Genomic DNA, 25,772 nt, shown 5'->3' on the forward strand with positions numbered 1-25,772 from the left:
GAAATCGCTTCTCTTAAATGAAGTAATTTATATAAAAAACAAATATTCTCAGCTTGTGAAATCTGTATTAAAAGAGAGCGATTCCAGTCGAGCTTATTAGAGCTCATTCAAATGTAATGTGACCACGCCCCGGAGAGCGCGCACTAATCAAACGCAAATTCTGAACCATTTCAGACCTGTGAAACGCCCACATCAGCTGTAAACACATGCAGCGCGCCGCGAGTGAGGCATAGTCTACCTAATAATCCTGGAGAAAAGTTTCCTGAGAACAGTGCTGATATGAGGAGCAATAGATGAGGAGTGAGGTAGGCTAAGTTATCTTTTCTCAAGTGTTATGTGGAATAACGTTATGGAATAACGTTAGTGTAGGCCTATGTAAACCGCAAAAAGATGAATCGCGTTTCTATAATATGAATCGCGTTTCTGTGAGATGAATGAAGGGTACATATTTGTAAAGACTGTTTAGCCTAAATATGAATCGCGTGTCTGTGTGTGAAAGAATAAACCGCTTTAACCCTCTGGGGACCAAAAACGCGCCCGCGCGTTTTGCTCGTTTTTTTTTTTTAGCAATGAAAATAAACACTAAATGCTCTGTTAATTTTGATCTTTCATTTTCGTGTAATACATCAATCGATCCTGTTCAGTTTCTATTTTTTTTCTGTATATTCACAATAAAAATAAAGTGTTTTGCTTTTTGACAAATAAAGAAACTTTAACATGATGCGATTTCTGCCTTCTCTCTGTCAGTGAACTCCCGTTTGAAACGCGTTCGAAAATGATCTATAACTCTGCGAAAATTCAGTCAAACAGGCAAACAGACCCACGGGCATAAAGCTTGAGATCGCAGCTTTTAAATGAAGTAATTTATATAAAAAACAAATATTATCAGCTTCTGTAATCTGTATAAAAAGAGAGCGATTCCAGTCGAGCTCATTACGAGCTCATTGACTTTAATTCGTTCACGCCTACTCACGGAGCGCGCTATTCATAAGATAATGTGTTAAGCCGTCTATGCAAAACAGGTAAACGCCCCCAAGCAAATGCATTAAAAGCTTCAAGTTTCATCATTCAGTCACCTGCGCGTTGGGAAGATGACACGGTACACCGGTGCGGAAGCCCTTCAGTTCGTCCTGGATACTAGCGACGAAGAGTCCACATTTTCATCAGAAGAGGAGCGCGACTACTCTGATGACGACCGTTTGTATTTTGAAGAGCGTCTTGATCCAGCCGTGGATAGAATTTCGGATGAGTAAGTATTTATTCTTACTTGCATTAGTTGACAAGCTATTCAAAACATGAGCTTACATATTATACTGGGTGGACTTGCCATCCAGAGTATTGACATTTGATATCTACCTATATTCAACACGATCTAATGAAAGTGCATATCTATACCATGAATTTAATATCTCGTACCATTTCAACGTCAAAAATGTTTTGTTTTGTTTTTTTTGTGTACATATGCTACACCCCTTGTTTAGGAAATTTGTATTTGTATGTGTAGCCTAAATGATATGTTTAGATCATTATGTATGAAAGATAGAATTTAGAAAGTAGGCCTAGTAGGTGTTTAGATTATATTTTGACTTTATAAATGCTGCCTCATTATCATTAACGATGCATGCTCGCAAATATCAGTTGTAAATGTGTGTAAATGTGCTGAAATGTGTAAATATACCCAGTTAATGAAGTGCACAAATGTGTTAGGCTAATGTTTGCGGTGTGCCTCTCCGGTAATCGCCCATTGACACGCATATAGGCTTATTGCACGCGTCTAAAATTATTTACATCAGTTATTCATTATAGACTAATTCTACTATAGTTATATTTATGTAATAATATTCTTCAACTTTTTTAAAAGGAATGTAGCGTCATCACTACGTCCGCCTGCAACTCGGAGTGCGCTTAGCAACACAGTCAGAAATCAGAAAGAGTAAGTACATATTTACCCATTTTACAGATGTTAGTTACATTTTGTTTATACTTAGTGTTAATAATATGAGCCTGTATGACTTTATTATTTATTTTTGGAGATTGGTTGATGTTACATATGTTTTATGTTATCAGCATTGCTAAATGTCCATCAGTTATGCATGTGCTGGAATAGTACTCTTAAAAAAAGTTAAAAACTGTTATTATCATATATTTTACAAAGGAATGTAGCTTGTTCACTCTCGCCTTCCACTGCAACTCGCAGGACACGCAGCAACGGAAATCAAAAAGAGTAAGTACATATTTATCTACTATTTTACAGATGTTAGTTACATTTTTGTTTATATACTTAGTGATGATACAAATGTAGCCTATATGTGCCTGTGTGGCTTTGCAAAAAATGTGGTGTTATGCATGCACAATATAACAATTATTGATTGGTAATGTTAATATAAAAGAGCTTATATTGTGTTGCTTTATCAGCATTGCTAAATGTCCATCAGTTATGCATGTGCTGGAATAGTACTCTGTAAAATATATGATAATAACAGTTTTTAACTTTTTTTAAAAGGAATGTAGCTTGTTCACTCTCGCCTTCCACTGCAACTCGCAGGACAGGCAGCAACGGAAATCAAAAAGAGTAAGTACATATTTATCTACTATTTTTTTACCTACTACTGAGGCTTTGCAAAAAATGTGTTATGCATGCACAATATTACAATTATTGATTGGTAATGTTAATATAAAAGAGCTTATATATTTTTTGTTTTATCAACATGCTGATTGCCCTGCCCTGACATGCTGATAGTACTTTGATCAACCAAATGCTGCCTCATTATCATTGACGATGCATGCTCGCAAATATCAGTTGTAAATGTGTGTAAATGTGCTGAAATGTGTAAATATACCCAGTTAATGAAGTGCACAAATGTGTTAGGCTAATGTTTGCGGTGTGCCTCTCCGGTAATCGCCCATTGACACGCATATAGGCTTATTGCACGCGTCTAAAATTATTTACATCAGTTATTCATTATAGACTAATTCTACTATAGTTATATTTATGTAATAATATTCTTCAACTTTTTTAAAAGGAATGTAGCGTCATCACTACGTCCGCCTGCAACTCGGAGTGCGCTTAGCAACACAGTCAGAAATCAGAAAGAGTAAGTACATATTTACCCACTATTTTACAGATGTTAGTTACATTTTGTTTATACTTAGTGTTAATAATATGAGCCTGTATGACTTTATTATTTATTTTTGGAGATTGGTTGATGTTACATATGTTTTATGTTATCAGCATTGCTAAATGTCCATCAGTTATGCATGTGCTGGAATGGTACTCTGTAAAATATATGATAATAACAGTTTTTAACTTTTTTTAAAAGGAATGTAGCTTGTTCACTCTCGCCTTCCACTGCAACTCGCAGGACACGCAGCAACGGAAATCAAAAAGAGTAAGTACATATTTATCTACTATTTTACAGATGTTAGTTACATTTTTGTTTATATACTTAGTGATGATACAAATGTAGCCTATATGTGCCTGTGTGGCTTTGCAAAAAATGTGGTGTTATGCATGCACAATATAACAATTATTGATTGGTAATGTTAATATAAAAGAGCTTATATTGTGTTGCTTTATCAGCATTGCTAAATGTCCATCAGTTATGCATGTGCTGGAATAGTACTCTGTAAAATATATGATAATAACAGTTTTTAACTTTTTTTAAAAGGAATGTAGCTTGTTCACTCTCGCCTTCCACTGCAACTCGCAGGACACGCAGCAACGGAAATCAAAAAGAGTAAGTACATATTTATCTACTATTTTTTTACCTACTACTGTGGCTTTGCAAAAAATGTGTTATGCATGCACAATATTACAATTATTGATTGGTAATGTTAATATAAAAGAGCTTATATATTTTTTGTTTTATCAACATGCTGATTGCCCTGCCCTGACATGCTGATAGTACTTTGATCAACCTTTATTAACCTTTATTAATATTATTATTTTTATAGGAATGTGGCAAAGAGGGCCAAGACAAACATTCAGACGAGCAACAAGGAGTCCACTCTGTCATGGAAAACAGAGACTGACATTGATATGGTTCCACAGACTCTGAGATTCCTGCCTGCCCGGGAACTTGGACCACAGCTGAGTTCTGCTGACACACACACTCCCCAGACTCTCTTCAAAATGTTTTTTTCTGAGAATGCAGTTTCAACTCTGTGCCACAACACCAATGCTCAGGCTGCTGGTGCAATTGCAAAGGGGCGCAAATTTAAATGGACTGATGTCAGCATCAGTGAGATGTACCGCTACATTGGGCTGGTGTTTTACATGGCCATGGTGAAGGTCAGCTCCATCAAGGACTACTGGCGGCAAGACAGTCTTTTCTCTTTGCCTTTTCCTGCCACAATCATGGCAAGAGAGAGATACCGCACCATTTCATGGAATGTGCACATGAGTCACCCAGATGCAGATAAGGAGAATGACAGAAAGAGGGGCACACCTGAACATGACCGTCTTTTCAGAGTCAAACCTCTCATGGAAACTATCCGTCATGCTTGTAAATCCATCTATCATCCTAGAAGAAACTTAGCTGTGGATGAAAGAATGGTGGCATGCAAAGCACACACAGGTATGACACAGTACATGAAAGCTAAGCCAACCAGATGGGGTTTCAAGTTGTTTGTTCTTGCAGACTCCTCAAATGGATACACTTTGGACTTTTCTGTGTACACAGGAAAGAACAACTTTCCCACAGGCCATGGACTGTCATATGATGCTGTAACATCTCTTTTAGACTGTAAAGTTTTAGGCTCTGGGTACCATGTGTACATGGACAATTTTTACACAAGCCCAAAGCTCCTAAAAGACTTGTTTGCAATGAAGTTTGGTGCATGTGGGACTTACAGGGACAACAGGAAGGACTGCCCACGTGATACAACTAATTCACTCTCAAAAAAATCTGCCAGGGGATCCATCAGGTGGATTCGGGATGGACCTCTTGTATTTGTGAAGTGGATGGACACACGTGAGGTATCTGTCTGTTCCACCATTCAATCTGCTTATACTGGTGAGACTGTGCAGAGGAGGGTGAAAACACAAGATACATGGAGGACAATGACATTTCCATGTCCTGCACCTGTGACTGCCTACAACAAACACATGGGTGGTGTTGACCTGTCCGATCAACTCTTACAGTACTACACTGCACAACACAAAACAATGAAGTGGTACAGAAAGATCTTTCTACACTTCTTGGACATTGCTGCCACCAATGCTTTCCTTATCCACAAAGAGCTATCTGGTAACATGACCCATAAACAGTTCATGGAACAGCTTATTGCAGAGCTCTGTGGTGTGTCACAGAAAGTAGCACCAACACAAACCAGTAGTGACCATGTGCCGGTTCCAGGAGTGGAGCTGATCTCAGATGCAAAGAACATTTGCACAGTTGGACGCAAGATCTGTGTGCTTTGCAAAGGACAGCTTGGTAAAAGGCAGGACACACCTTGGAAATGCCAGGCATGTAATGTTCACTTGTGTCTTCAGTTGAACAGGAACTGTTTTCAGAAATGGCACCAAGACATGTAACTGTATTCTCAAAACAATCGGATTGCTTTGATTTCACTACTTATATCCACCTTTCCAAACTTCTGCTACTAGCCTTAGCCCGCTAGCATAGCAGGCGTGGTCTGCGAGGATAGCGAACTGCCTTTACTTTTGTTTATTTATCGCTCACAATTGCTTTGTTTATAGCCGACTGATTATTTATTTTGGTCACATTTGATTTGCTTAGAGCTCGCATCAACGGAGCATAAGCATTTACTGTGAGATACCTTTTGTTTTTACAAAATTACAATAAAACAGATTGAAAAACAAAACATTTGAATCTCCTCATTCTTTAAGGCTGCCTCACTTGAGCACATTAGCACTTGGGGGAGCGTCTATGTCACACCCCTGGTCTGAATCTCATTAATATTGATGACCCATTACCACTCCCACGCATAAACCTCTTCTGACAAAAAAACTGTTTTACAATGTTTAAATCAATGTTGTGTTTTATGTGAAAGATTAGGCAGGATGATTTTCAGATCATTTTGAAGCTAGAACTCAAAGGGACAACATCAATTAATCAAAAGTCTTGTGGACAGATATTTAATATGTGTTTTGTGGTCTTAATTCAGCAACTTTCATTTTAATTTTTTCCAAAAACCACGCATAAACATTATTCTCTTAAAAATACAAACATCTACATACACGTTGCTCGCATATTATGGTAGGCCTGTTTGTGCTATATAGAGTGATTTTACACCTTTGCCATTAACATGTTTATAAATAACTGAAAAAAGCACAAATGTCAGAGCATGTCAGAACATCTCAACGACCCCAAAAACAGCTTGGTCCCCAGAGGGTTAATCAACTAAAATGCTTTGCTATAGCCTACTGAGATGAGTAAAAATCGACTGAAATATGTTGAAATAAAATGTCTTTGTATAAGCAACGTATTAAACTGCAAATTAACATTTATATGCCCTAATATTTCATAAAAACAACGTTACAGTCAGGCGAAATATGAAAGACAACATTTTGTTGACTAGATTTGGGTACAGTTTTTACTGTAGAATATACTGCCACATCAAATATATATAAATATATATAATACTATTTTTGTCAAAAATAAAGTCATCAACTAAGATGTTAGCTGTTCCAATGTTGGCTATATTCAAACTAATGAATACATATGATAAAATGTAGGCCTATAATAATTTTTTTACAAAGAAAGAGTACACTTGAATTATTGTTGAAATTGTAATTATTGTTGTAATTGTAACCTTTTTAATAAAATAGCAAAACATATTTACAAGATAGATGTAATCAAAATCGTATATGGTCAATATAAGTCTTCTTCTAAATATATCTTTTGTCCTTGCATTCATTCTTGTGGCTCAGTCAGTGTCACACCTGAATGAATGGCTCATTATGCAAGTCATTACGCATAATGGGTGGGACATTGTATTCTCAGGTGTAAACCACTCCTCCTTCACGCCCCCCTCGCATATTGGCTTTCCAAGCAAAACCTGTCTTACACAATTTAAATCAATGTATTGTTTTATGTGAACGATAAAGCAAGACTATTTTCACATAATTTTGAAGCCAGAACTCGAAGTGAAAACATCCATTAGTCAAAAGTCTTGTGGACACATATTTAGTATGTGTTTTGTGGTCTTATTTCAACAACTTTCATTTTTATTTTTTTCAATAACCACGCATAAACATTATTCTCTTAAAAATACAAACATCTACATGTTGCTCACATATTATGCTAGCCCTGTTTGTGCTATATAGAGTGAATTTACACCTTTGCCATTAATATGTTTATAAATAACTGAAAAAGCACAAATGTCAGGGCATGTCAGAACATCTCAAGGGCCCCAAAAACACCTTGGTCCCCAGAGGGTTAACTCACAATTCCGAGATATAAACTTGTCAGACAAAAAATCGGAATAATTTTTTATTCTGTGGCAGGGGGAAAAACAAGGTGTAAACTCAAGGAATTCCAAGGAAAAGAAAGTCTGAATTTTCAGAAAACCGTCAAAATTACAGTATGTAAACTTAGAATTCTGTGGAAAAAAAGTTGAAAAAAAAATGTTGAGACGTGAATTTGCTATTATGAGTTTATAATTTACAATTGCTAGATATAAGCTCACAATTCTGAGAAGAAAGGCAAATGTGTGAGATAAAATTAAATTACCTTTTTGCACCAACTACTGCCACCAAACGGAATTAAACAATGACGTTGTGTCTAACGATGTCCTTCACAGCTAATTCCACTGTGGACATTCACAATAATTAGAGGCATCAGCTTAGCCATCATTTCAGAAGTGAGGAGGACAGAATGTCAAGTGTAGGCTAATACCAGTTTCAATTAGCGTTTATAAATTTTACATAATTTTTTGCAAATAACGTGGAGGGTTTAACCTAACGTTTTTCCCGACTTCTTGTGGTTAGCATTACAAGATCATGCTTAGGCTACTAGACACCAGTGTGAATTTAGCACACACACACACACATATATACATATACATATACACACATATATATATATATATATATATATATATATATATATATATATATATATATATATATATATATATATATATATTGCTAGTGGAACTGGCTTGGAGCTGACGATAGCATAGTCCCATATTCTATTTCAATTAAGCCATTCTTCTCCCACCACAGGTGTAATCCACGTTTTAAGAGTTGCATCACTCTCCCACTCTTTGCTGTAGATTCAACTTACTGTATATGTATGCCACTTTGGCATAGCAATCACTTGAATATACAGCTACAAGTTATCATTCATATAATGAACGATCACGTCTGCCTGCTGCTGATCGCTGATTAGCTTATAGTACGTGCTCGTCGGTGATGTCAACACCAATGGCAGCCGACTCTGCGTGGACCTGTGTGTTTAGTAATGTCATGGACTGATCTAATGGAGTATAATATTGTGTCCACCCACACAGACCATTTTTTACCAGCACAATCAAATTCAAAACTCAATGACTGCAATGTGTCCAGGTCCTGTGGCTTCAAAACAAGCCTCCACCAGTGCGATGGACAGTTTGTATGAGGTGTTTGTGCTGCTTTTCTGTGTTTAGTTTTCTGTTAATTATGGCCAAACATCTCCACTTTGATCTCGTCTGCCCAAAGGACATTGTTCCAGCAATCTTGAGGTTTGTTCAGATACAACTCTGCAAACCTAAGCCGTGCTGCCATGTTCTTTTTAAAGAGAAGAGGCTTTCTCCTGGCAACCTTTCCAAACATGCCATGTAGGGATGGCCCGATACCGATACTGGCATCGGGGATCGGGCCGATACTGTCCTCAAATACTCGTACTCGTACTCATAAAAATTCGCCGATACCACGCACCGATACCACGTCCATTTTGCGAAACGAAACTGGCCGCCGCGAGTGCTTTGTCGAGGTGAACTGAGGCATAGACGCGCGAACTGGTCGAGCACATGCCTTAGTTTAAACAGACGAGACATCAGTGGAAAGTTTGTTCAGTCGGATGTCAATGGCAACGAAATTAAACGAGGCATGTAGCTTTAGCTTATTATTAACGTTAACTGACGAGAGAGAGAGAGCGAGAGAGCGAGCGCACTTCTGTTAAATGCTCTTGATTGCTGATCGTTCACTCAGCACATGTTATTTGGATGAAAACTAAATCGTATATGTAGCCTAAGTAAAGTAAAACATGAACTGTTACCTGACTGAAGTATAACGAGTGGTTCCCTACGTTATTACAGGACGTGTGCAGGTTAAGAAGTTTCATGAACGCAAACATCCGAAGCGCGCGCCCCACAAACCAGTGTCTCAGCGCGCGAATACTGAATTAAATTGTCTTTCACGTCTTGCGCTTGTACGGACGAATTCACACACAATGTAATAACGCCCGTCTTGGTGAGTATCCTATAGTAAACAAAGTCGGTTATATCTCAAATGAACGTAGCATGTTCAAGTGCGGTCTGTGCGTTCGGTCTTAAAGGGGCAGCAGTTTGATAAACCTGCTTCTGTGTTTTAATGCTAATCAAACAAAGGAGAAATAAATACTCACTGCTCTTGACTAAATAGGCTACCCTTTTCAACTTTAGAAAATATCCATCTATATATAATTCATACAGTAATGAATATGCTTTTTTCACATTTGATTACTTTATTCAAATTTCTGTACTGTTAGATACCCGAAAAACTCTAAAAACACTGTTTATTTCATTTGTAGCCTTTCTTTGTTCTATATTGTATATATTTGTCCTATTTGTAATTCGATTGTTTGTTTTTATTTTGTTACTGACTGCTTACTTGTTTTAAATTCACATTAATTAGGCTGCTAGTTTTTGTTGTAGTATCAAAATTGGATTAAATAATTGATATTTCACTGGTTTTGACAAACATTTGAACCGCTGACCCAGTCCTCAGCACTGAGCCCTGCTGAAGCAGCTCTAAATATGTGTTGTGCTATTAAATGAAAGATAAAATATGATAGAGCAATAGAATGAACAGTGACAGTAGGCTTACAGAAGCTCACAATGCATTTTAGCAGGCTTAATTAAGCATGAAAATAACTGAAAGAAATATATATATTTGATGAACAAATTAAGCCAACTAATATGATTTATAATCTTTTGGTTTATCTACTAATACATTTAAAAATTACAAATGCAGTGAAAATTCAGGTATCGGTTACAGTATCGGTATCGGCGAGTACCAAAAATTACAGTATCGGTATCGGACTCGTTCTGCAAAAAGTGGTATCGGGACATCCCTAATGCCATGCTTGTCCCATCTTTTTCTAATTATTCTGCCGTGAATGTTAATTTTGCCCAGCAGGCACAGTACGTCAATGTGACATCAGGAAGACGTTGGACTCCAACTAATGCAACGTCGGTCAGACGTCAAATTTTAGTTAAAAATAAAAATCAGGTTGATGTCCAAACCCAACATTTGTTTGACGTCAAGCTCCAACGTCAGACAGACGTCAAAATTTGGTTGGAATATACGTCGGACTGTAGTTTAAAAAAGGGGTGATATGCATGGCAGCATATTCAATCTCTCAAGATCTCAGCAGAGGAGGATTAAAAAACTTCACAAACAGCATTACCAGCCTCACTTATTACTAACCAGATCGACTTTATCTCTGTCATACGTCTACAGAAATTCTTAATGAGAATAAACTGAGTTTTAGATGTTTTTGTTGTGTCTACATAGACTTATTACAAGGACTGAACACCAGAGGGAGATAGAAGAAAGGAGATTATGGAGTGTGGAGAGAGTTCGGTCTGAATTAAAGAGTGCGAATCCAAGAAATTATTGTGCCATCGTATCTTTGATTGTTTTGTAAAGTTAAGTGACAGCACAACAGTTTTAAAAGTTTAGTTTTAGTGTTTGCTTTAGTTGGGCAGTTTAAATCTTGACTTTTTCATATTTAATAATATTTTTTTTTTTCTGGCTGCTGTAACTATGTTTTTTATGGCAAGAAAAGGCAAAGAAAATGTGTTCAAATGATGTTGGTTACTTATTGATGATATCATTCAAAGTCTAATCTATTATATGTTATTCTTTTGTATTATAAATTATAGCAAGCCTGTAATTCTACAATATGAAATCCAGCAGTGTTTCAAGATATTGCACACTAAATAGTTTGAACTCCAACACCTATTAGATTCACTCAGACATCAATAATCAGCTTCTGAATCTCAACGATGGTGACATGCTTAATGCCACAATGCATTCCGGGAGCCATAGGTGAGTTTTATATGATGCACCCAGAATGCATTGCAAAAAAAAAAAAAAAGGATTTCATTGGATGAAAAAAAAAATTTTTTTTGGCAGCAAACACTTAAAAAAAAGGTTGGCGCAGACAGGGAAAATAAATAAATAAAAAATACCACATTTGTACAAATATACTACTGGGTCTTTAATGTTGTGGGCCTATTTTTTTTTGCTGGAGGTCCAGGGGCCTCATTTATAAACGTTGCGTACGCACAAAAGAAGGCGTACGCCGCTCTCTACGCAATAATTGGTATTTATAAAAAGCAAACTTGACGGGAAAATGTGCGGTCCTTCACGCAAGCTCTGACCCAGGCGTACGCACAAAAACGGGTGAAATGAGAAATGGCGACACCGTCGGCAGACGGAAGAAACACGTGAAAGTGTGTCAAAGTGTGTGAAACTTTAGACCGTTGTGTAAAAAAAATGACAATACTGCCTCTCATAAATAACATGAAGACTTTACAAAGCAAGTCTTACAATTAACAGCCTACACGAACACCCGTTTGATCGATCAAAGTGTAAAACAAACAAAATCAAACGAAAATTACAACAGAAATGCTAATTAACACATATTTGCAAAAAGAAAAGTGAAATATGTTCTGCAATAATATTGGCATGTTGTGCAATTCATCCTCATAAATAATATAGTAAACAGAACGAAATAATGTACAAAACTGATATTCTCGTCAATGTGTCCATCTGGCGGAGCAGATAGATGCAATTAGAAGATAATTAGGGAGATATATAGATAGATAAATAGATAGATGTATTAATTGTCCACTGGGGAAAGTTGTTTTCATAGTAAAACATTTCTTCATCAGCTACGGAATCATGGTATTCATGCATATGCCTTTAGTTTGTTTTATTTTTGATAAAATAACGTATGACGTATGCCTCAACTCTGGCGATGCACTAGACGCTTTTTTGCCTCAACTTTGATGTCCGACCATTTCTTCTTTATTTCGGCCACGGTCGAGGTTGTGAGGCTGCAGCATTTACGCCGTCTGCAACCTTTTGCCACTCAAGTGCCTTTTTGGCATTAGTAATGCCCACACTGTGCCCTCCAAACAACATTTTACTCCTCTTTTCCACCTCGCCAACGATAACTTCTACTTCACATTGAGTGAAGTTACGTTTTTTTTTTATTTCCTCTCTGTGTTTGCCATGATTTCGCAATCAATGAATATTAACTTGTGGGCGTTTCACGGACTATTTATGGGCATCTACGGGCGTGACATGAAGCCGCAAAAGCTGCGCTACATTTAGAATTGATTGTGATTTATTAAGGGAAAACTGCGTAGGATGTGCGTGCGCACGGTTTTATAAATCCGAATATTTCTGTGCGTACGCACGTCCTATGTTTCATCCGTACGCCACTTCTGACGCAAATCCTACGCAAAGTTTTATAAATGAGGCCCCTGGACATCTTGTTCAGATACATAGCATCATGGAATAAAAAAAATAAAAAATGATTGCCTCTGTTACAAATCTTATAATGGGACTTGTTTGGATCTCCCACCTGGATAATGATCAAAAACAAACATTAAATACATGGGTAACTGAGCACAAAATCTTCTGCAGAAAGCAGGTTCTGCCATGGCCATCCCAGTCCCCTGACCTAAACCCTATTGAAAACGTAAGAGGAAAGTGTATCAATGTGGACTTGGGGAAACTGAAGGATCTGGACAGATTCTGTATGGAGGAGTGCTCTCTGATCTCTTGTCAGGTGTCAGGTCTGGTTACCTTCGACTTCTGTTAAGATTCTGAAGTGTGCATACGATGGACACTTTACTATCCCATGAGGCCACAGGAGAGGATTTATGAATGACGTAACTGACACTGGTAGGTCACATGATAATGACAACATGGTGAATGAAGTATGTCCGGATTACATACATACTATAAAACATACTTTTTTTAGCAGTCATGAAGTAATAACTTATTCAAAATAAGGAACCTGTTCAAGAGAGTATGCGATTTTGGACGCAGCCCGTGACATGAAAGAATCGCCGGATGAGCGATCACTATACAGTGCTGCTACTGACGACGGTTTGGTCGCGGCTGACCAATCAGGTTTAAGCATTTCAGAGAGCCATGAAAAAATACTAAATACCTTCAATGTTGAGACATACTCGACAACAATGAATTACCTGCCAAATACCCGTAAACTCCAACTTCAGCAAGAGTAAGAATCTTCTGATCTCCAGGAATATGAACAACCATATAACGTCCCACCATCCCGCCGCATGAGAAAGTGGCCGTGGCACTGACAGCAAGAGTAGAAATTACACCACATCTACAGACAGAGAGATAATATGTTATCAGTTTCTGGTCATCTTCAGCCACATTAATCAAAACAGTCAAAGAAAGACTCACATGGTGTTGCTGTAAATGTCAAGGTAGTTCCCGATGCGAATCACTGCCCCGTTTATTCTCGTAGCATGGTCGTTTCTGTTAGTGATGGTCACTCTGTTCACTCTGTATACCTTCAGTAGATCCACTCTCCACCACGGGTCGGTCTCTGTGTCAGTGTGGGCCCAGGTGGTGAATAAACCATCAATAGCATCTGTAGATACCCAATCTCCATAATTTGATGACTGACTAGTATCGCCCCATAGTGCTGCGTTCTCTGGAAAATGTTTCAAGGACAAAGACCATAAAGTTGTCATCATCGTTTTTTTTTTCAGTTTTTTTTTTTTTTCTTATGTTTATTGTAGTATTTTCAGTTTTACAGACAGATAGACAGTACAATCACAGGACAGGACCAAAAACAACAACACGCATAAAAAAAAACAAAAAAAACCTTCGGTTAGATTCAAGTTTGCAGTTTACCACAACACTAAGCACAGGCAAGGGAGGTTAAAAACAGATTTTTGACCAACGTGACAATATGGAGAGGGGGACATTGTACAAATGGACCAAATAACTGTACTGTAATACTGTATAGGCAATCGAGTAGCATAATGAAGGCGCTGCAAGGAAGCCGACCAGCCAAGAACAGCAGTCGAAGAACCCAAGGGAAGCTCACATGCATAAGTTTCAGAAAGAAATTAAAAAACTTCTGACCAGAATTCACCAAGTTTTGGGCATGCCCAGAGAAGATGACCAAGAGAGCCCTCTGCAGATTCACACTTATTGCAGAGGGGGGAGAAAGGTTATTAAAGTTTAGCTTTATTAAATTAGGTTTTATTTTCAATTTTCAACTCAGTTTAGTTTTAGTTACTTTCATTAATGGTTTTATTAGTTTTTATTTTTGCAAACACATTTCTATTTAGTTTTTATTTTATTTTATTTAGTTTCAGTTTTAGTTTTAGTAATTATAGTTTAGCAGAGCAAACAGAACACTTCCAGTGTAGACCAAAGTGAGACGTTTAATTTCAGCAAAGTTTAATGTTTGCACAGATTACAGTTAACTGTCGTGCAGATATCTTAACAATAAAAATACAATAATGGTTTGAGATTGAACAAAGCACCAAATAAATGGAACTTAAAAGTATAACTAAATAAAAACCTAGCTCAATTCATCTGACTACAGCCAACACAACCTGCTGTGAAGCCAGTGTGATTAAATAATGAAGTATCTATGCAGCGTGTGAGCGTGTACATGTTTTTCTATCCCGGTAGGGACTGAAAGCTACAATATGTAATTTTTTTTCGCCGCTAGGGGTCGCTAACCTCTTACAGTAACAAAGGCGTCGGTTGATGACGCATAAGCGGAATTATGGAACTTGCCGTCATGCTGAAGGATCTAATAATGTTTATGGATGAGTGAATAGATTGATGTTTTTAACATGACTGTGGTATGAAGGTTGCGATTGCTAATGAGAGACAGATATCAGCGCCACACGCGTATGGGGCGCCGTTTGTAAAGCGGCTCACGCTGAAAATAACAGCAACATTTTGTCACATTTAGCTTCAAACAATGTTTAAAAAACTGGTATGAATTTTTGACAGTCACTTTTTAGCACATTTACAACAATATTTGTCAACTTAGAGATATTTTAAATAGTTACATCTAAATATTAAATGTTACACCTAAATGTTAAATCTAAAACCACATTGATGAGGGTGGATAATTTCCCCAATGCAGTTATTTAACCTATTAGCCAGAATCTTAGTAAAAATGTTAAGATCAGAGTTCAAAAGAGCTATGGTTCGATATGATGATGGTCTTCTTTACCATATTTAAGAATCAAATAAATATTTACGTCATACAAGGACTGGGGGAGTTTGTGTATGCCAAATGAATAATTAAACATCCTCAACAGCAGAGGAGAGAGCATCTGAGCATATCTTTTATAAAATTCAATCCCGAAGCCATCTGGGCAAGGTGCCTTGCCACTGGGGAAAAATGTAATAGCATCTAGTATTTCAACTACCGTTATGTCCGCATTCAAAGCTGTCTGCTCTATACACCCCAACTTTGGATGATGTAGTGAATGAAGGAAAATAGCTAATGCTGAGGGGTCAGAACAATCCTTTGATTTGTATAATTTTGCATAAAATTCTTTAAATGTATCATTGATTTCTCTGGGATTTGTTAGAATGACACCATTTTTGTACTTGATTTTATGAATTGCTCTAGTTGCTTGTAGCCCCCTCATTTGGGGAGAAAGCAATTTGTCTGGTTTATCCCCAAGTTCAAACTGTTTTTGCTTAACTTTTAGCTGTAATTTCATTAAGCACATCCAAGTCTGCAGAATCTCTGTAAGCTTCTTCCAACCAGACGATTATCAATTTCTAGAAGGCGTTTTACCCTTTGCTTTTTTAGACTGGACTCGTATGAAACAATATGTCCTCTCAAGACAGTCTTTAGGCTTTCCCATAATGTCGAATCAGAAACCTTGCCCGTGTCATTAAATTTGAGAAACTCAGCAAGCAACTCTGTTAATCACAAAATTTGACATCCAAGAGCAAATTAGGATTCAAATGCCAGTTGCAGCTGGGTTGAATTTCTAAGAGATCTAGAGAGATTGTCACTGCATCTGAGAGATTTTTTTACTGCATCGAGAAACAATTCAGAACAGCAGATCAAGAAGGGTTTTGTTCAGTGATGGTGTTCACAAAAACTTCAGCCTCCGAGACCAAACCAAAGATGTTCTTGTTAGTGCCCTGGGTGACAATAAGACGTGCGGGGAACAGCATTCCAAATCGAACACCAGCCTCCTTCAGTTTCTTTTATACTCCGTCAAACGGCCATCGCTGGGAGAGTACCTCTGCCGTGAAATCTGGGAAGATGGAGATTTGTACTCGATCAACTTTAATCCCTCCAGGAAAGTTCTCGGCTCCCAGGAGGTTCAGGATGAATTTTTCCACAAACTCTGTTGGGCGACCAGACTCCACGTTCTCGGGTAGGCGGACAATTTTTATATTCTGTCGTCGGGAACGGCCCTCAAGATCATCCAGTTTAGCACGTAGGGCCTTTTTAGCTGTTAGGATTTCCTGACAGGAGGCCTCAAGGTCAGAAATGCAGATTTCATGCTCAGCTTTAACATTCTCAAGGTCTGTGATATGAAAAGTGGTTTCAGACAGCGCTGTTTGTAACTGAGATAAAGTCGATTGCAGCAAATTAAATCTGTCGTTCATACTGTTGTTCATAGTTTGAATGGCCGACAGGATAACAGTTGAGTCTGGGACCGTGCCGCGATCACGATCAGTCTCGTGTTCGTTAGATAACGGATTCTCAGCCAGTTGTTCACCTGCGCTGGTTGGTGAATCACCTTTCTTGGATTTAGCCTTCTTCATCTCACTGTTAGATATTGTTGAGCAAACTTTCGTGGTGAAAATAGTCAAAAAACACAAATTTATAGAGGCTTATTGAGGGAGCTCACTTAAATTACTTCCACTCCATGTGATGCTCTCTAGCGCCCCCATCGTTTTATATTAGGCCTCACAGAGGATTTTTAAAACATCTTACCAAACTAATCTTTATTACTCATCAAAAGTAACGTGTGCCATGGAGACACTAAGGCCCTTAGTCTAAGGGCAGGTATTTAAAATGAAGGGGGCAAAAGAATTTTCCTTTTTTATTTTATTGGCTATTCAACATTTCTCATGTTCTCAAGGTTTCTCAAGGTTTTGGTGTGCTATATTATATAGAGTCAAGTCAAGTCAAGTTTATTTGTATAGCGCTTTTCACAATACAGATTGTATCAAAGCAGCTTCACAGTATTAAATTAAAATAATACAACAAAGTTTGTTTCAAGAGGAATTTATTGATTAATAAAATTAAATTAAATATCCCCAAAATATCCCCAACTGAGCAAGCCAAAGGCAACAGTGGCAAGGAACCGAAAAACTCCATCAAGTGACCTAATGGTGTCCTAAAACTCCATCAGGTGACCTAATGGAGAAAAAAAACCTTGGGAGAACCCAGGCTCAGTCGGGGGCCAGTTCTCCTCTGGCATTTATGAGCTAGAGGCCGGATTGTAGTTTGAACTGTAGGATTATATGAATGCCTGGCTGAAGAGATGCGACTTTAATCTAGTTTTAAACTGGGAGAGCGAGTCTGAGCAACGAACAGTATCAGGAAGACTATTCCAGAGTTTTGGAGCCAAATGTGAGAATGCTCTCCCTCCTTTGGTGGTTCTGGATATCCTAGGTATGACCAAAAGCCTTGAACCTCTGTCTTGTCTGGATTTAATAAAAGAAAATTACGCGTCATCCAATCTTTTATATCTTTAACATATTTAACATGAGTTTTCATCCGGCCGTGATGAAATATATATTTGACTGTCATCAGCATAACAATGGAAACTAATTCCATGTTTCCTTATAATATTTCCAAGTGGCATCATATATATTGAAAATAACAGATATAATAGAAAATAATAGAGTGGGAAAAAAAGGATATCAAACTGCCCAGTGCTTAATGTCAGAGCTACATTTCTATATTTGTCAGTTCAAACAAACAAAACAGAACAAAGATTTGAATAAAATGAATGATTCTTACCTTCTTGACCTTTTGCCATGTCCTCAATCAATAAAAACCCTGTGGAATCGAGATTCAAGTGAGTATCAGAGAACCAGGTTTTATTGAATCACATTCAGATTTGTATTTAATTTACTTTGAAATTTTCAGTAACAAAATGTAGTCAATGATAATAAAAACATTGATCTGTGTACTGACCATGCTGGCGGAAACTACTGACATAATAATAATAATAATAATAATAATATTGCAAACAGCAGAATATTGTAATCTAAAGTGGGATGAGGAATCACTTCCAGAGATTCTTGACAAACACAGACATAAAGACTGACAGACCATTTACATACACAAATGAACATCTATTTAACATAAAATTTGTTTGGTAAAATAAACTAAAAAAATTAATTAAAAAAACTATCCCAGAGATCCACAAGCAAAGCCATAATCTATACTACCGTTTAAACTTTATTTAAAGCAATTGATTATTTATTTCATTACTAATGCATTAAATTGATCAAAAGTGACAGTAAAGACATTTATAATTTTATAAAAGATTCTATGTCAAATAAATGCTGTTCTTTTAAACTTTGTTCATCAAAGAATCCTGAAAAATTCAATGTATCACGGTTTCCACAAAAATCTGAAGCAGTACAACTGTTTTCAACTTTAATAATCATAAATGTTTCTTGAGCATCAAATCATCATATTAGAATGATTTCTGAAGTATCATGTGACACTGAAGACTGGAGTAATGATGCTGAAAATTCAGCTTTGATCACAGGAATAAATTACACTTTACTATATTTTCACATAGAAAACTTTTTTTTTTGGTAATTGTTATAATTCTTCATTACTGGTTAATATATGCCTTCATTATAGGCAAGCATGAATGTATGAAACAACTAGAAACAAATAGAATATTTAGATTTTTTTGGCAAGACATTTCTAAACTTTATGCTATAAACCCACAGTAGAGAGATGAGTGTAAACTAAACTACAAACAGAGCAAAATCCTGAAAACGGGGAGATTGTAGAAACTGCAGATAATATTAGTGTGAATCTAGTAAAATAGCAGATGCATGTATGTTGTACTTTACCCAGTAAGATCCACAAACACTTGAAGAGCTTCTTCATGGTTGATTAAAAGCGTCTGTCTTTCTTTTAGGATGGAGAGTGAGAGCGATACTCGTTTTATGGAGGACAATGTTTAAATGTGCATCACATGACCAACCGTGTCTCTCCTCCCTTCTGTCTCTCCTCCCTTCTGTCATACTCGCCTGTCTTCAAGCAAACACTATTTACCACGTCAGTAACACTTTACAATAAGGTTAATTAGTTAACATTTGTTAACTACCTTAGGTAACATGAACTAAGAATGAACAATACTTCTACAACATTTATTATTATTAGTTAAAGCTGCAGTCCGTAGCTTTTTTGGGTTAAAAATGATCCAAAATACATTTTTGAGCAAGTACATAACCAGTGAGTGTTCAAAACTCTCTGCTTGCCTTAGCTCAATCCAAAATGGTAAGTTTGTAATAATGTTTTTAACTCCAGTGGTACTGGTGGATTTCCGCGGGAAATTTGAGCATGTCTTTACGTCATTCCGTCACATCTGTCCACATAAAGAAGAGTCTCGGCAAGTAGGCTATGAGTGTGAGGATGTTGGAGGTGGAAATGTATAGCCTTTACTCACAGCACTTGATATAATTAAACTTATCAATTTGATGGTGGATCCAGAAAAATTCAAACGACAATCACCAGTGACAGCTAGAGATTCACCCGTTGTAAAACGCAAAAGACTTCTGAGAATAAAAAAGAGACTGCAACCGGCCCATGCGAAAACAAGGACAAATACCGGAAGGGCATTAAATGTAGTCACGCAATGCTGATGTTGTTAACATTAACAATTTGAGAACAAAGTATAATTTGCACGGTTTGACGTGATATGATAAGCGATCGTTAGATTTAATCAGCGCGATTTACTGCAATGCTTTTTTCCCCTTAGTTGGTCAGTACAAAAGTGGATGTTACTTACTTGTTCAGACGACATTTTCAGATGAAAATTCTTATGTTGGTCATACTTCCAAAATGTAGAATCTGTGATTGCGAATGACAGTATCCACACCACCAGCGCGGTGATTGACAGCAGCACATTCTCCTCAAAACATTGGATTCATCCGCGCTGTGCCATGCCGAGGCACAACGCACATAAAGTGTTACCACCTTGTCCTAATGTCTGTTGAATCAATGTGAATTTTCTGCAGTTGTTATTGTGTACATCTTTATTTCATGTAGGATTCATGAACCTGTATAAAGAACTGTAGCATATTGTGTTCAGCACAGTTCCCTTTCAGTCAGTCTCTACAAGTTACTTCAGAGACTGACGAATGGGGATTTTTCTAGAGAGACCTTCGAGTTATTAGAAAATGAGACAATGGTATGAAAATACCATGGGTTTGCGGAATATGCATTGCAAACTCCACCCCACCGTGTGGGTTTAAAAGGAGCCGCGAATGCAATCTCACATTATGTTTTCTGCTTCGGAGCCGAAGTGCTAATGTGCTTCTCTTCGCCTTCATCAAAGCAACAAGCGTCTCTCTTCAGCGGTGTTGGTGTGACGCCGCGTTTCAGCGGGTTCACGGTCCTGCTGCTGGTCTGTGCAGTAACTTTGCACACAGCTTGTGTTCTCCCCTGGCCACTTTTTAAAGATGTCTCGCCCTCTGCAAGTATGCGTTTCCCCCAGTTAGCCTTCTTACACAGGTCTTGTGCAAGATCAGGGAGGACGAGGAGCAGGTCCTTTTGGTTGCGCCTCATTGGCCCACACATACTTGGTTCTAGGAACTGGTGCTCCTCACGACAGCCCCTCCCTGGCCAATTCCTCTGAGGGAGGACCTCCTTTCTCAGAGACGGGGCACCCTTTGGCACCCGCGTCCCAATCTCTGGAATCTGCACATGTGGGTCCTGGATGGGACACGGAAGGTTTGAGTGCCCTACCACCTGAGGTGGTGGCTACCATCACTTCAGCTAGAGCCTTGTCCACGAGACACACCTATTGCTCTGAAGTGGAACCTCTTCATCACCTGGTGTTCTTCTCGCCGAGAAGATCCCAGAAAATGCCCGATCAGGTCTGTGCTTTCCTTCCTCTAAGAAGGGTTGGAACAAAGGTTGTCTCCTTCCACCCTGAAGGTTTATGTGGCTGCGATCTCTGTGCACCACAACATTGTGGAGTCTAAGACGGTAGGACAGCATGACCTGGTCATCAGGTTCCTTAGGGGGGCCAGGAGGGTAAATCCTCCCCGCCCCCCTCATATGCCCTCTTGGTTCTATCTGCACTGCATTCTATCTATTTGGCCTCCATCAAGAGGGGGACCTGCAGGCATTTTCGGTTGATGAAGCGTGCCTGGAATTCGAGCCGGCTAACTCTCACGTCATCTTGAGACCACGGCCTGGATATGTGCCCAAGGTTCTGTGATGGATTTTTTAAATTAATCATAACTAACATTTATTTTTCTTGCAGGAACAACATTTATATGCTTTTGAATGTTAACTGTTTCACCTTTAGGCGAAAACTCGTGACTTTGAGTGTGTGAGTGTATAAATAACAAATAAATGGGAAATGAAACTAGACAGATGTCTAGGTTTAAAACCTTGTGATTATGAAGTAATCAAGAAAACAGAGTTTGCTTCTACCTAGTAACAGAAAACAGAATATTATTGCTGTGCAGCAAATTAGTTAGGGGAACAAGTTAGAGATAGGGGACGTCGATTGTAGACGAGACCCAGATAGACTAAACGTCGACTGTAGACGTTCGGGACGACAATTGTAGACGAGACCCAGGTAGACTTATGTCAGGTGCAAAATAGAGAAAAATCGACCACAATTCCCACCACTCCTTTCAGGGATCAGGTAACGTCTCCATTCCCTCCTTCAGGGAACGAGGGTTACATACGTAACCGAGACGATTTTCAGTGTGTTTGACCACTGTCAGTTTACACAGACCAATACAGGTTTCAATAACACAGACAAACAAATAAGTGGCAAATCAGCAGCTGCAGACTATACCACCAATGCTTATAGGTGATCATGCTTCTTCCATTGTTCAACTTAACTTTGGACATCAGAGCTTCTCCATCCTTTAACTTTTTCCCTACCAGCATTTAAATAATAATAATTTAAAAAAGTTTCCAGCCAGCGCCAGCTTTTTTGATCATTTAAAAAAACTTTCATGGCCTCCAGAATATTTAGTTCTATGAATATCTGAACATACAATATATCAAAAGAAAGAACAGAGTCACTGCTTTAAACATTATTTATTCTAGCTTCATGCATTCTTTTATTATCAACACTTGAATGTGGGTAAGACATGAAACATTTGAAATGGGTCTGTAATTTGCCATTTCACTAGGATCTAGTTGTGGTTTCTTAATGAAAGGGCTTAATAACTTAAAGGTTCTTGGGACATGACCTAGAGATAAAGATAAAGTTAATATTTTTGACAAGAGGCTATTCTGCTAACTATTTCCGTAATTTAGTGTATGGGATCTAATAAACATGTTCTTGGTTTGGATGCAGTGATAAGTTTATTTAGTTCTGTCTTAACTCTTTCTTTGCCAGCGTTTTTTTTTTTTTTTCAAGTCAGCGCCAGGATTTTTGATCAATTTTACAAAAATGTCATGGTCCCCAGAATATTTTGTTGTAGAAATATCTGAACATTGCAATATATACAAAGAAAATAAGCTGACCCTCTGCTTAAAAAAACAACAAAAAACTTGTATTCTAGCTTAATGCATTCTTTTTATCAACACTTGAATGCGGGTAGGTTTCATAAAAAATATTATGAAAATTTTATACAAAAAGCTGAGAAAAAATCACGTTTTTTTGTCAAAGACTACGTCCGGATAAGATACAGAATGATGACCAAAACATGGATTAAATCGAGTCCATCAACACCTCAAGGCTTCACAGTCCCATACCTCTTCCTGGCTCGACATTTCATTCGGTAATGTTAGGCAGTTCTGATTTATGTGTTGTTTAATGTTGATGATTGCATTATTTACATATGCATCTTCTTACATATGCTATCTCTTGTTTCTGCTTCTTTTTCCCTCTGTTTTAATCCAGAGATTCTGTTCTCTTTTAGAAGATGTGTCATAGCGCCCCCTACCTTATAAAGGTAAAAACCTTGTATTTTAACAAAGTGTTCATCAACAAGCATTATCTTGAAAAAAGTTGTTGTATTTTAAGGCACAGTGGTAATTTCAACATTTCTTTTAGAATAAAAAGACATTTCAATGGAATTTTGTCCCATTTTTAAATCATTTAATTTTGCCATTTTATTCCCTAAAATTAACCACAAAGATATGCATGACATTTGTTGAACTTATTTTATTAACTTAAAAAAACACAGAGGTAATAGGGTGGACAGAGGTAACAGGGTGGACATCACACCACTGAACAACAATAAATTTCATCAACTCATTTACACTGGCACCCCCTGAAGAAGAAAGACACATGTCCACATCAACATTCAAACTTATTTTTTTTTCAGATAACTTAAAATTCACACTTAAATATATTTATATAGTATACACTCAAAAAAATAAATTTTGCCTCTTGTTAAATTTAATGAATTCAAATAAGCTAAAGTAACACGATTGTTTAATATTTTGTCACAACTTAATTTAATTGTGTTCAATCAACCCTAATATATTTAAAACTGAAGTTTACTTAATTAATTTGTGTGAAAACTACATGAATCATTTTTGTTGACAACTAACTGGGCAGTGGATCTTTAGTTCCCAGCATGCTTTGCAAGGGACTGCATTAGGAGGGTAAATTTAGGGATTATTTTGTTTAGGGATTAAGTGTTATTTTATGTGTTTTTCTGTAAATGGAAAGATGTTGTAAGTTAATGTTAGTGTTTAATATTCAGTTATGTTAGGAGGACTTTCTGTAATGTTTTTGAATTTTGTGGTTACCATTATGCAGAAGAGTGTAGCGGTGCTCCTTTTCTGCAGCAGACAACGGTGCCATTTCCTGACAAATACATACATACCATTTAAGCGAAGGTATATAACAAATAAATGTATAATACACTAATAATAAGTACCAATTCATGCTTTAAACACATTTATTTAGCACTTACACCCACTCTGTTACAATATGTCCACCCTCTTACTGTTGCAAAATAGTAACAGGGTGGACATTTTATGCTAAAGTTAGCCATTGCTACTCATGTGATGAAAAACCTGTTTATTAACCATATTTTCAAAATTTCAAACAATTACCAGTTTCCACTATAAATAGGCATAACAGGGTGGACATGTTATGCTTTACCACATCAGTGAATCATTCTAAAACATTGAAAAAAGGGTGAATTAAAGGATTAGTTCACCCCAAAATGAAAATTTCCTAATAATTTACTCACCCCAATGCCATCCAAGATATCCATGTCTTTCTTTCCTCAGTGGGAGAGAAATTATGTTTTTTGAGGAAACCATTTCTGGATTTTTCTTCTAACAATGGACTGTTGACTTTGATATTACAAACAAGTTTCATACATCAATCGATTCTGTTAAATGTGTATTATTTTTGTGTATACTCACAATAAAAACAAAATGTTGTGCTTTTCGCCAAATAAAGAAAAATAAACACGAAGCGAGTTCTGCCTTCTCTCTTCCAGTGAAGTCCATTCTGAAACGCGTCCGAAAATGAACAATAACTCAGCGAATACTCAGTCAAACAGACATACAGACACACAGGCATGAAGCTTGAATTCTCTTCTTTTAAATGAAGTCATTTATATATATAAAAAAAATATATTCTCTGTTTATGTAATCTTTATGAAAAGAGAGAGATGTCAGTCATTCTCATCTCAGCTCATTACGTTTTAATCGGCCCCGCCCACGGAGAGCGTGCGCTATTCAAACGCAAATGACTGAGACGATCCCATACAAACTGTGAACGCCCACATATCAGCTCGAGAAAACACATCAAGTTTATTCAGATCATTGTACTTGTTTACACTGTCTCGCGGCGCTGTGAGGAATAATAATAATGGAAAATGTACCTCAGAAGTGCTGGTATTTCGAGGAGCAACGGATGGAATACTGTAGTAAGTAAAAAAAAAAAAATCAAAAAAAAAAAAAGAGATGCGCTGTTTACTAGGGTTGTGCCGATGGACGATATCATCGTCCATCGTGATGGCTGACCGACATCACGATGGAGTGCCACCATCGTGATGCCACGCCCCCCACCCTGTCAGACCAGCCCAGTCTCACGGCAGTTCGTTTTCGTGTGTACACCAGTGGTTGGGAACCTATGGCTCGTGTGGCTCGCAAGGTCTCTCACCCTTTACCAACAAACGATAAAAAAAATGAAGACGTGTGTGTTCAGTGCTGTTCGCGAGTGTCACGAGTCACCACAGCAATCAACCAAACGCTTACGTTTCTGTGGTAACCTAACTTAACAGTTACAGCTCCTGCACTGGGATTCAAGCAGAGCAGCTTGTTTAAGGTGATGGCGAAATTCATTTTAAAACAGCAATGAAA

General features: G+C 37.6%; 1 protein-coding gene across 2 annotated transcripts; it reads left to right on the forward strand.

The window, feature by feature from the left end:
• The first annotated feature begins 499 nt into the window (after positions 1-499).
• On the forward strand, positions 500-5,826 carry LOC309492599 (piggyBac transposable element-derived protein 4-like). 2 transcript variants are annotated; one of them, XM_082161594.1, is made up of 7 exons: positions 500-1,249; positions 1,862-1,933; positions 2,156-2,224; positions 2,504-2,572; positions 3,321-3,389; positions 3,669-3,737; positions 3,955-5,826. In XM_082161594.1, the coding sequence occupies exons 1-7, from the start codon at positions 1,092-1,094 to the stop codon at positions 5,534-5,536; spliced, it is 2,088 nt and encodes a 695-aa protein (XP_082017720.1). In that variant the 5' UTR covers positions 500-1,091; the 3' UTR covers positions 5,537-5,826. The 2 variants fall into 2 exon arrangements, with proteins under 2 accessions (XP_082017720.1, XP_082017721.1); XM_082161595.1 differs by lacking the exon at positions 2,156-2,224.
• The last annotated feature ends 19,946 nt before the right edge of the window (positions 5,827-25,772 follow it).

This window comes from Leuciscus leuciscus (genome assembly GCF_965113295.1).
Source record: "Leuciscus leuciscus genome assembly, chromosome: 2".
Lineage (NCBI taxonomy): Eukaryota > Metazoa > Chordata > Actinopteri > Cypriniformes > Leuciscidae > Leuciscus > Leuciscus leuciscus.